Consider the following 13,021-nt stretch of genomic DNA (forward strand, 5'->3'; position numbering starts at 1 on the left):
ATCTGTAATTCATCACAAACTTGTCCCTCAGCTAAATTAAATCAGTAAATTCTTTTAAAGTGTGTTTATTTACACAGATAAAGAAGTAACATGTAGTCCTAAATTTGGGCGCCTTTTACTCCTCAGGTCTTCATCTCGCTCTTCGTCATACACTGGTTCCGGGTCGTCTCGCTCCCGCAGCCGCTCCTCCTCCTTCAGCTCATACTCCAGCCACTCGTCCCAGCACAGCTCCTTCAGCGGCAGCCGTTCCAGGTAAACATCTGCTCCTCTGTTTTAAAAAGGGAAATGACAGTAAAAGCAGTTTCTGCACGCAGCTTATTCATAAACTCGTTTTATCTTCTGGCCGAATGAGCCTTTTTCATCAGGTCATTGAAACGGTTGGTTTGCACTTGTAAATCTATAGCTTACACTGCTGAAACGTTTTTAAACTTTGAAAAAACATGAAAAAGCGCTTCAAGTTGTTCAGATAAGAGTAGTTTTAAACTGTTTTCGATAAACCCATCAGTCATCAACATCATGGTGAAGGCTGTACTAAAGAAAGCATAAGTTAGTATTACGTGCAGTGCTCAGCATAAATGAGAACACCTCCTTTAACCCTTGTGCTATCTTAGATGATCCCACCCTTGCATTGACGTGTTCTTCTTACCATGACAAAGGTGGATAAAGGTGGAAAGATTTCATGTAATCCATGGACACCAGTGAAGATCACAAATCATTGAAGAAAAAAGGTTCAGAGCACTGTCTAGTGGGTCTAGATGACCCAACTCCCAATGTTAAAGTGCCTCAAAGTATTGAGTCCCAGTAGTCTTCATCATTATCAGCATGGGCCCTAGTAAATTCTTGGCACGCTTTTTTTTTGTACATGGTGGCCAATGCACGCCATTCCTCTGCAGTGTACGCCGCATGGTGTAACGGGAAACAGTCGCTCCAGTTTGCCTTTCTACTGCTTTAGCTAACTGCACTGAACTTGCATGTCTATTTTCTTCAACTCTTCTTATCAGAGGATGCTCCTGTGGAGATGTTAGTTTCCGTGGATGGCCTGTAAGATGGTTGCACTTCCATCTTTCTTACATTTTTGGATCACTATTGCTTTAGTATTTTGACTGATATCCCTTGTGCTATCTTAGATGACCCCACCCTTACATTGACATCCCTACCATGACAAAGGTGTATAAAGGTGGACAGATTTCATGTAATCCATGGACACCAGTGAGGTTCACAAATCATTGAAGAAAAAAGGTTCAGCGCACTATCTAGTGGGTCTAAATGACCCAACTCCCAATGATAAAGTGCCTAGGATAGCACAAGGGATATGTAAAGCTTTGCAGAACTTCTTGTAGTCCTCACATCTTTTGTGCAAAGGAATGATTTCCTTTTTCAGATTTTGTGAAATTTATTTTCTATGGAGAGCCCTTGCTGACAGCATGAAATAGGAGGGGCTTTTCTTTGTTAAGAAATTCCCTTTTATATTTAGCTGTGTGCTGGACACTTCTCGAATAAATCAGTAGACTCACTTGTGGCTTTCTCCTAAGACTATGACTGGGATGGACTCATTTTTGCAACATGGGCTCCAATTAATTAGTTAGGAAAATCAATTATTTTGTGTAACTTAACATATCTAGTAAGCAATTAATGGCATAATCACCTTTGTAGGTGTATTTGGTAGTATAGTATTTCACAGAAAATGTTGATTCTGAAAGGACACTAAAGGTTTTCTGACAAATGTAGGACTCATTTGTGTACTCATTTATGCTGAGCACTGTATTTATAATTTGAACAAAAAGGTTTTGTTTTTTTCAAAAGTCCTGGCTGTTCTTGAGCAAATCATAATTAGTGGTGCATGATATGAGGAAAACTTGCGATATTAGTGATCAATATTGCGATGACGATGTAACATGAACAAAAAGCAAAACAACCCGAAACATAATTTTCTTTTCACTGCAACAGTTTAATTTAAATAAAAGGCAACATAACTTAAATAAAATCCAAATGACCCTCGTCTACATATATGGCGAACATCTTAACATAAAAGCTCCATCCGATTGGTCAACAACATGAAGGCATCCACCGGATTGGTCAAATGCATATATGCATTTATTTGATCTGTTAAATACTTCAAGCTGCCATAAGATTGTTTTAGTACATTTAAGGTTACCATTTATTGCAATTTTTGGCGACTTTTGCGACATGCATATTGCACAGCTTGATATAGCGATAACAATAAATTTGCGATTTATTGTGCGCGCCTAATCATAACGATGCTGCGTTTCAGTCCATTGTGAACGTTTTTACTACAACAGCCTTTTATGAAATACCTTAAGTAGCAGTAAGTCATTTAAAAATATTCTAAGACAAACATCAGCTGCAGTGTTTGAAACAAAAAGACTGTCTCTGCATTTTCCCCTATTTACTACTTTGCTGGTCTCGGGCCCCCAGCCGCCCCCACCCATCATCTGCTGGATTATTCAAATATGTAGTTGAAGCGTTAGATAAGCTAATTTTCTCTAAGAGTTCTGTTACATTGCCTGTCCGTCATGGAAGAGGATCCCTCCTTCCTGAGGTTTCTTCTTTCTTCCGTAATCCGTTTTTTTTTAGGAGTTATTCCTTGCAGAGATGGAAAAGTGCAGGGATGCCCAGTTTAGCTTAGTTTAGTTTAATTCAATACTTATTGAATTCTATGACTTCATGGTCTTTATGATTCATGTTTATTACACAATTACCGCTTTGAAGCCCATTGAGATTACCATTGTTGTGAAATTGGACTCTGAATTGAATACTGTAATTTCCGGACTATAGAGCGCACCTGATTATAAGCCTTACCCATTACATTTTTAAAGGACAAACCATTTTGTACATACATGAGCCGCACCTGTCTATAAGCCGCATGTGCCCACATTGAAACGTGTTGTAGAATGAGGATGTATATGCGCTGAAACCGCGCACGTTTATAAGAAGGAGCGGAAGGAGGGGAAAGCGCGCAGCAGCGAAAGTGTGTTGGGGGTGCGCATTCATGTTTGACATACAGACTGAAGGGTACTTGAAATAAAAGGTTTCCCCCAGAAGAGCTGTGAATGATTCTATTTTAACCCGCTCTGGAGGCTCTGACGGTCCGAACGGGGAAGTGAACCCCGAAGGAAGATTCGCCTTCAGCGGCGAGGATCTCCCCTGCATTTTCCGACCACCGTTAGAAAGAGAAAAAGTAATCGCGGGAAAGCTTCAACACATGATATATTTACAAAGAAAGACGGTACACAGAGTTTTCAAAGTTTTAATAATGTACCTGAGCTTTTCTTTCCAAACAGTCCCTGTGACACAGCAGCAATATGGTAGTAACAGCACTAACAGGGCTGGTTAAAAAAAAACTACCAGTAAAAGTCACTGAGAGCAGCAGTAACTTATAGTGTCAAATACACGCCTGAAGTTTTCTTCCACAACAGTGACACACCGTAACACAGCACTAACGGGGCTGTTATAAAAAACATAAACGTCACTAGGAGCTTTCTTCATCTTCTTCCTGTGCACTGAAACCATGGAAGTCTTCCTCCTCAGTGTCTGATTGGAATCGCATCAGATATTCTTCGCCACACACTCTGTCTCCTTCGTTGTAGCTGTCAGTGTCACTCTCATACTGAGGTAAATTCACCCCTGAGCTTGCGCTGTCCTCTCCGTCACGCAGCAGACCGGCTTTTCCAAACCCGTTGGTGATGGGGGATTTTTTCATACTGCTTTTAACAATTGCTTTTAACTTGAAAGCTGCGTCATAGCATTTCTTCTTGCATTGTCCATGATTAGGATCTGTTCGTGCTATTCATTCACAAAGCGGGAATTTACATTAAACTTTTGTCTTCCTTGACACATATACCGTATTCCCCCTGTCTCACTCTTACCCTTTCTGCTCGAGCACCCCTAGCAGCCGTTAGAAAAAATGCATTTAAAAAAAGAAAAAAATGCATAAATTAGCCACATCATTAGATAAGCCGCAGGGTTGAAAGCGTATGACAAAAGTAGCGGCTTATACTCCGGAAATGACGGTACTTTATTACAAAAAAATCATTGTATATGTGACGTCGAAAAATACGATGGGCAGGCCGCAGGCTCCCTTCTCCGCTCCATTCTGATCCTCCACTTGCAGACACATGGATCTGTGCACGTGTTTGTTTTCTGGATCTGTGGAATCTGGATCCAACCTGTATGGCTGATAGCTCCAATATTGTTCGCCATTTTTGTTAGGTAATGTTAAGTTATGGCTGTAAGCTAGCAGGAAAGGGTGTAATAAAGCTTTCAGCAACGTGGAAGGAAACTGGGTGGGGTTGCTCCACGGCAACAGTCCTGCCTACAACTCAGAGGTGAATTTCTAATGAACTACTGCCGCTCTGCAGAGGCTATGTCCCAGAAAAATGACACGTTTATGTTGGCTAAAAACGGCAGAATCATAATTACCGTATTTTCCGGACTATAAGTCGCTCCGGAGTAGAAGTCGCACCAGCCCAAAAATGCATTATAAAGTAGAAAAAAACACAGATAAGTCGCACTGGACTGGATAAGTCGTATTTTGACGGGAAATGTATTTGACAAAATCTGGGACCAAGAACTAATAACTTTCACAACCTCATATGACACAATCATAGCAGACTGTTTATCTCATAATTTCACAGTAATTCTTTCTCAAACCTATTTATTTATTCTTTTCATGAAGCATCATTGGCCAACTAATGCTCTGTTTTCATCCTGTATTTGTAGAAACAGTTGTCATTTCTATTGCATTTCTGAATCTATGAAATCATTGGAAAATAGAATATTATGTTGTTAAACTTCAAGATCTTACTGTAAAAAAAGGTTTGCTGATTCTCTGAGTCATTTAACATACTTTTAACACTTAACATACCTCATACATCAAATTGACCCAGGAACATCATCTCTGTTCCTCACAAATGAGCATATCAGGAGGGTTAATAATGTATTTATTTCAATTTATTTCTACTACAAGTCGCTGCGGAGTATAAGTCGCACCCCTTGCCAAACTATGAAAAAAAGGGCGACTTTTTCCGGAAAATACGGTAAAAGACCACTAGGTGCGCCTTTAAAGTGGATCAAAAGATGGTCAGAGTGGGTCTTACAGGTTGTGTTTTGCTTGTTGTAGATTCAAAAAGAAAAATGTATTTTGCAAATGTAGTTTATCAACCCATTGTCTGTTTGTTTTGTTTTTTTTCCTTTCTCAGGTCTCGATCTTTTTCTTCGTCTCCCTCAAAAAGTCCAGCAGTACCCCGGAATGCCAAGAACAAACCAGACCTCCTTGCTGTGTCCGCTCGAGGGTAAATCTCCTTCCCAAAGTCTGAATAAAGATGTCACCACCCTCACTTCACATTTCTTTCACAATGCTCTTGACGGAGAGGTTTGATGCCTCTAAATGTACTCAGGGTTCCTGCAAAGATGAAGGTTTGAATGTTAAAACTCTTTATCCTGCTATTCAGCTGCATTTTACTTGAACGCTTCTGTGTTTACTGATCAGCAGAAATCTACCTGCATTGTTTGAACTCACAAAGGTTTTTGTCTTCCCTCCTATAGCGTGCCACCTAAGCTGGGACCCATGCCTCCTCCTCGCAGGGAGAAGCCCCCCCTGAAGAAAGCCCCCAGTCCACCTCCACCTGCTGGACCGCCGACCAGGCCACCCAAACCCCCCACAGAGGGAGGCAAGCCTCCCTCTGTTCTCAGAGAAGCTGGAAGCTCTGGGGGAACCGCAGGAATGGGTGGAGTGGGTGCAGCAGGCAGACCTCCCCAACCACGGGAACCTGGGAGACCCCCGAACCCACGGGAGGGCAGGCTAAGGGAGAGGCAGCAGCACCCTCCCCATAGGTGAGCCAGCTAAAACCTTAGGACGGGGGTGTCAAACTCAATTCCTCCGGGTGCCAAAATCCAAAAGCCGCTGAAGTTTGTGGGCCGAATGTGATAAATGTTTATGGAACACACTAAAACGAAACTGTGAGAACTTCCCTTTTTTAAACATAAATATGAATAAAAATAGACTGAAAATATTAAAATGGAATAAACCAAATTAATCCTTAAATAACTTATATTTTCCTTTCCATAAATATAACCTGTCAAAATTATACAAGTAAGAAATAAAGTAAACGTTAAAAGAAAATAAAATCAACATTTCATTACTCTTGTTATTTTATATAAAAAAATAAACTTGCATTTTAAATATAACCAAAGATTTTGCTCCTCATAAAAATTTATATTGTCAAAATTTCACAAATTCCAAATAGAAATATGCAGCTCGCTCACGCAGAGCGGCCGGACGGACTGCGGTCCAAAGCCGCCTCCGGAGCGCCACCATAACAAAGCATCCTCCCCTGCTCGCAAACACAGAGCTGCTCTGCTTAGAGACATGGTTTGCTTGCGCGTAGCAGGCAGCCGGTCCTTTTCGCGCTCAAAAGCCTCCTCTGGAGCGCCACACCATCTACGTGTGACGTAAAAGCCAGAGCAGTAGTGACCCATGATCGGAATAAACGGTGTACCGTAAATTCCGGACTACAAAGCGCACCCGATTACAAGCCGCACCCACCCATTTTCACGAGTTTAATTAGCTTTATACATACACAAGCCGCGTCACAGTACAAGCCGCGCATGTATTAGGCAATATTGTTATTCTGACAGATCACGGCCAGCATCCCAGAGTGAGTGCAATACATTAGCACATTGTGGGTGGTGCCAGCTTTGCTTCTGGCTCATGTATTTGAGTGTATCGACATCTGTCAAACAGCATGGACCTCTATTCTGTTCACAAGTTCCTCAGTTATGGTGTTTTTATTTCATTTTTTTTTTACTTATTGACAATCTAGGTATCATACATAAAATTACAAACAGTAACCATATAATCAACATTACATCCCCTCAGTTATGATGAGGAAATTTACATCCGCGATTCCATATTTCCCATGAGTCTTAGGGGCTAAAGGCGGGGCCAACGCCCGGCTCGCTTTTCTCTTGTACGTGTTTAAGAATGAGCAGCAGTGGATGGAGGGGTTAACGGGTACAGCTCTCCTTCCGCTTGTGTCGCGGCAGCGTTATGGGAGTAACAGGACTGGTTAAAAAACACACCGGTAAAATAAAGCAGCGGCGACTGAAAAGCGCGCGCCTCAGCGTGATACGCGCGCCTCAGTGCGGCGCGTGCGTCAGAATTCAGAAGCCTTAGCGCTCCGCTCCCGCCCCGCGCGCTCCTTGTCTCCCCTTCCTATCTACTCCGACAGCTCTGGCCAGGGCGGCTTCAAGGAGGAGCACTTCGTCCCCGTTGCGCCGGTGGATGGAGCAAATCGTTTCTGTGCAAAGCAATCGGACTTAATACTGTACGTTTTGTGTATGAGGGGCGGGTGCGTTGTTACGTGTGGGAGCCTTCAGACTGCCATCGGCCCCGCAGCTCAATCAGCAGGAGAAGATGTCTCCAGCTCACACGGAGGCTGTGAGTTTTTCAAAGCAAAATTCCGCTTTTACGGTTTCCTTAGAAACCGTAAATGGAGTGTAAATTCACTCCATGCGCTGTTCTCTCCGTCACGCAGCTGACCGGCTTTTCCAAACCCGTTGGTGACGGTGGACTTTTTTACGCTGCTTTTAACGATTGCTTTTAACTTGAAAGCTTCATCATATTGTAGCGGCGATTTGGTGCACGTTGGGTCTAATGGCACCAAAGCATTCTGGGATGCGGCCGGGCATGCGTGTTTCATTTTGTTGAACCATGACTGAAGTGTCTAAGACCTGAAGTCAAGTCCATGCTGTTTGGCTGCTTAGAGGTGTGTTGAATGTAAATGCCTTGTGCTTGGTGTTAGATAAAGAATTTAAACTATTTACTGAGTTCGAAAATACATACATGGCGGCCGCTAATTAAATCCATAAATTAGCCGCGTCACTGAATAAGCCGCGGGGCTGTAAGCGCAGGAAAAAAGTAGCGGCTTGTAGTCCGGAAATTACGGTATATGAACCATGGTCAACACAACACCTGTCTGCTGTTTTGTTAGTCTTCATCACTGAGAAGAGCTTTTCACACAGTTATGTGCGACCAAACATGCACAAGGTTTGAGCTGCATGTAGTCTGAGTTGGGGCAGTTCTGCAGGAATGGAGTGAATAAACTGTGCCGGCCCTGCAGTGTCGTACTTTGCCTTCATTGTGTCATTACACTGCAGCTCAGTCGGTTCCGTCTGAATCTGCACAGGAGCAGCTTTCACACCGACTGCAAACATTTTGCAAAACAACTTCATAAATTAAAAAAATCTGTACGACATTCCTTAATCCCGCCTACTTCAGCCTTACTGACCTTATGTGTTGCATAAGTGTTCAGCACACCTGTCACCGAGGCATGCTTGTATTAAAAAAAATGCGCATGAATATATTTGCTCTACAGACTCACCGAGGGGTACACCACCTTGATGTTTCATGCAGATCCACCTGCATGTCCTTCACAGGTTTTCCCATATTTTTGCCCACAGACAGCCCAGATTCATCCGTAAGGGCAATTGTGACTAAGACCTAAGCTTGTAGATACGCGTCCAGTCACATTCCAACTTTTGTTTATTTACGCATTAATCTTTTGTTCTTCAAACTTACCTGGTAACTTAAATTCTCTCTGAAAAGAATATCATTGTAAAAGTCTAATTAGCAGAGAAAAAAGTTATGGGAACTTTCATGACCGACTCATCGACTGTACAAATAAACAACTCATAAAAGGTATAATAAGTAGGTCTGTATGTATTGTATGGATATAAATACGGTAATGACATTTTTTATGTCCACTTTTAAATTTCAGTAAATAGACCAACCCTTACTTCAGCAGAAACTCCAGTGGTAACTGCAGACCAGCGAAACGTTGCTGCAGAGGATGACTAAGTAAGCTGGTTACATGGGGCCTATTGAGCAGTCCATGTGCTTTAACTAAAATACACAATGAATACACACTACACAGACAAATAAATACACAATAAAACAAAATACACAGCAATTTTAGGAAAAATCTTTCTACTGAGATTATTTAAGAAAATATGATCCAAGTTTGATTGATTTGGAGAAAATACGAATGTTTCTTATTGATACAGAAAGCTTCAGATAGCAATTAAGTGTTTACTTTAGTAACTGAAATGTATACAATTATGAATTTTCAGCTTCGATCCATAAAAATCAATGATGTGCATCAGTTAGTTCAAGGGTCTGCAACCTTTACGCTTAAAAAGCCATTTGAAGCTTCTTTTTTTTCGAACCCAAAACCCAGATAGCCGCAAAATTCCCCAAAATACTATTTTTTTGTCCATTCTGTTAAGCCATTTATTTATATAAACGAAGTTTAAGTTTCTTTTTAAAGCCAAAGCAGAGGGGCAAAAGAGCTGCTTGTAGCTCTGGAGCCTCAGATCACAGATCTCTAAGTTAGTACCTCAGGGTTCAGTTTTAGGATCCTTTTTTGTCTATTCAAACCAACTGAAGCTGCCCTTCCACAAAAAGCTGACATGAATACTTTATGTATTTGTCTTAAAACCTCACATCTGATTTTTTTCTTCTGCTTCTCAGACTGCTGGATGTATTTTCTTTAAGGAAGGTCACTCAACATGATGTTGGGTAGTTTGCTTAAGTTTTTCAGACATTAATTACGCTGTCTGGAATGCTTGGAAGTTATTTACCTTTTGTAGAGACCTTTTGCAGACGCACTGATAAACTTTTAAAGCATGTTTTTGAACTGCGAGAGAGGAAGCTGGAAAGCCCACAGAAAACCCACAAATGAACAGGGACAGCACACAAACTGTCCAAGGGGAGAACCCAGCTGGCATTAGAACCAGAAACTTTATGCTGACTGCTCAGCTGTAGACCAGTGGGCACTGCGTTGAACTCATTACCAGTAGGTCATGACTAGTAGATAGGGGCACAGGGACAGTCAACCAGAAAGGGCGTTTGGCATAAAACTCGATAAAATATGAAAGTTTAGAGCAACCAGCTAAATCTTATCAGTTTATACTTTAGTTATTTGGCTCTTTAAAATTAAATTCTTCATCTTGTGGAGTCTGATGTGGAGAAATTCACTCTCCAGACAGAACTACTTGTTCAGTTTTAAATACCCAGACATAGTTTCTTCATTTCAATCAATGATTGAATAACCATTGATTATTCAAATGTGCAGTAGTGGACAGATCACTTGTGTTTGCACACTTTCCAGGTTTGAGGGCTTGAACAGTTTGCAGTAAATACTGCAGGTGGCTGCTTTGTTTTGTTATGCAAGTTTTCTCAAAGGACGGCCCTGATTCTTTGCAATCTATTGAAGTCTGTGGCATTCATGAAGGATAGATGGAATTTCAGATGGAAGAAGGCTTGCACCTCGCGCTACTTTGTGAGGAAGTCCCCGAAACGAGTCTACTAGCTTTTTCAATGTTTGCATAAACAACGGTGGAGGGGCGATGTGTTTAAGGAAAAACGCAAACTTGTGTCTGGGTCCCACACTGTGCTTGTGTGAATGTCACCATTCAGAGAGGAAGAAATGTGGAAGGTAGGGGGGGGAAAAAACCAGCCGTCCTGTAGGTTAGCTTTTGTCTGTCTGTGTGTGGGTGTGTGTTTGTCTGTGTGTGTGTAGGCAGTATGGCTTACAGGTGGAAACTCTCCTGGAAAACCAGCCGCCCAACCTGTTTGTTGTTCTTTTCTGAAGCATTTCTCTCCACTAGATAGTTGTAACGCTTTACACGCAGAGATTTACTGATAAATTCCCTCAGGGTTGCACCAAAGTATTAATTGTTTCTGATGATATTGTCTATTAAGCTTTTTCTTTTCCTTGATTAAATTGAAACCATCCCTACTGGCGTTTCCCAAAGGAAGTGTTTGCAGGCTCCAAAAATGCCAAACTCCCATAGACTTTTATTGGGAAAAAAATATTACTATTACAAATTACTATAACTTTTACTCTGTCCTATTTTTCAGAATAACCATTCTTACTGTAACAAGTTATTTCTGTGGTGGAAGTTGTTCACGTTTCAAACTGACAGATTCTCCTGAGCCTGCTTAAGTGGTAGGGGCGTGGGCATCCAACATGTTCAGTCCTGATTGGTGAGAGTGGTTGCCCTGGAAATGTTGACTCAGACCAACTCGGATCAATCACTGCTTACTGACGCTGTCTGCTTCCAACTTGAAAGCATTCATAATGCAAGAAAACAAAATGGCGACTGAAGTGACGTCATGTCGTTGGAGCTGAAAGAAAGCCTTTTTTTTTTTTTTGGGTGACATCACACTCACTCAGTCTAGCTCTCTTATACGATGGAAAGGTTTGTCATACTTTAAATTGACTTTGATTATATAGGGGCTGACATGGTTCGAGCGGTCGACCTCTGATCGGATTATTGCAGGTTCAATTCTTACTCTGCCTTCCCTCAAGTTGAAGTGTCCTTGGGCAAGACAGCGCACCCCATGTTGCTCCTGGTAGTTGTAGATTGGCACCAATGAAAGGCAGCAAAAGCCTTGTGTGTATAGGCATGTGTGAATGGGATTCTAACTGAACCTTTGAACCTTCAAGGAGGGTAGAATAGACTTAAACAAGTATTCGCCATTTACCATTTAAAAAGTTTGGAAATTCTGGTGATGTATCCACTTCAATAACGTTAACAGTCAAATGGGGCACACTAAGATGAATTACTATTTTTGATTCGTGCCAGTAATTTGTTTTAAAGGGCCCATTCCATACCATTCCTTAGCCTTTTTTAGTAAACAATATTCATGTATATGATAATATATTACCTTTGGCACACAAAATAACAATTTTTTTAAATTAAATAATTATTTTCCTGAGTTCTTTTCCAACCCGGAAGTGAGATGACTCCATCTCTGAGGCTCCGCCTTTCGCTCCTTGTGGGTTCCGCCCATTTCATGCCGTCAACCTAGAGCCGGCCTTGGCAGCGTCTGTGTTTCTCCCATGCAAACAAACAAAATCCAAACTTTTGCAAAGATGGATGTGCATCTGGTGCATATAAAAGAAAAGCGGTTAGCTGATCACCGTGAGCTCCGTGGAGAAAGTGTGTGTGTGTGTGTGTGTGTGTGTTAGCCTGGGGGCGATCCTTGCTGCGCAGACTCTCCCTGGAAGAGGCTGTTCCTCACTTATCTACGTCACAATGTGAGAACCCGCTCGTTTTTGTGGACTGGGAGGAGATGGTACTCGGAGTGCAGGTTTTCAGAGGAACACTCATAAATGTGTGAATGGATCAAAATATCGCTTTGGGGTATCTTTACGTGAGGAATGAACATTATAAAACACTTAAAAGCTCCAAAAAATGATTTGACACGGTATAGGCCCTTGAAAAAGTTAAGGTTGTCATCAAAATTACAAAAAAAGAACACTTTAGTTCTGAACAAGTTAGAGATGCATAACCAATATATTTCCTTAACTCCAGTACTTTAGACTTGTCATAGCAGCAAGTATTTTGTACATGTTTGTCATAACTGTGGTTTATAAATAGGTTCAGAAAATACAAAAAAGTAGACATTGAGGTGGGAGGTAATTTCTCCATAAAAGTTCAGTGAATGAGCAACAAGATTAACCATTAATGACTTTGCCTTAACTAACCATCCTTACAAATGTGTTACCAGCAATGAGCTACTGTTTGTAATGTGGGAGGAAAACAACAACTTCAACCCTGTAGGCATAATTGCTCTGTGGAGAGAAGCTAGAAGCCAAAAAGACCCATCTTTGTTTTTCCATCTTTAACCTTAATCCTGAGGTAGAAGTCCACTTACTCATGTGGTCGCATCATCTGAGTCGTTTCCCACTGTCTGAGGCTGCCTTGTAAAACTGTTTCTGTGCTTTTAATGTGAAAGTGGATCGACCTTTCTTATGGGCATCCTCCCGAATAGTTCTAATTCCTCAAAGATTAATTACCTGGTTAAGCCGATAGTTTACAGAGTTAGGGGGGAGTTAGAACACCATATTCGTTCTCTTAATAGGTCAAAAGCAGATGTCTCTGACATATAATGAGTGAAGTCATGTAAATTGAATTCAACTAGTTTTGGAAT

The 13,021-nt window shown here is 41.4% G+C and overlaps 1 protein-coding gene across 3 annotated transcripts in view; it reads left to right on the forward strand.

The window, feature by feature from the left end:
• Window positions 1-13,021, forward strand: part of zc3h18 (zinc finger CCCH-type containing 18) — a 48,561-nt gene that overhangs the window by 23,764 nt on the left and 11,776 nt on the right. For 2 of the 3 annotated variants that reach the window (XM_011476387.3, XM_011476388.3), the window contains exons 11-13: window positions 127-252; window positions 5,220-5,312; window positions 5,566-5,853. In XM_011476387.3, the coding sequence (XP_011474689.2) occupies window positions 127-252; window positions 5,220-5,312; window positions 5,566-5,853 (507 nt within the window). The remainder of the gene's footprint in view (window positions 1-126; window positions 253-5,219; window positions 5,313-5,565; window positions 5,854-13,021) is intronic. The other variant, XM_020704191.3, reaches the window with a different exon arrangement.

The sequence above is a fragment of the Oryzias latipes genome, chromosome 6, assembly GCF_053564925.1.
Source record: "Oryzias latipes strain Hd-rR chromosome 6, Olatipes_Hd-rR_3.1".
NCBI classification, from domain to species: Eukaryota; Metazoa; Chordata; class Actinopteri; order Beloniformes; family Adrianichthyidae; genus Oryzias; species Oryzias latipes.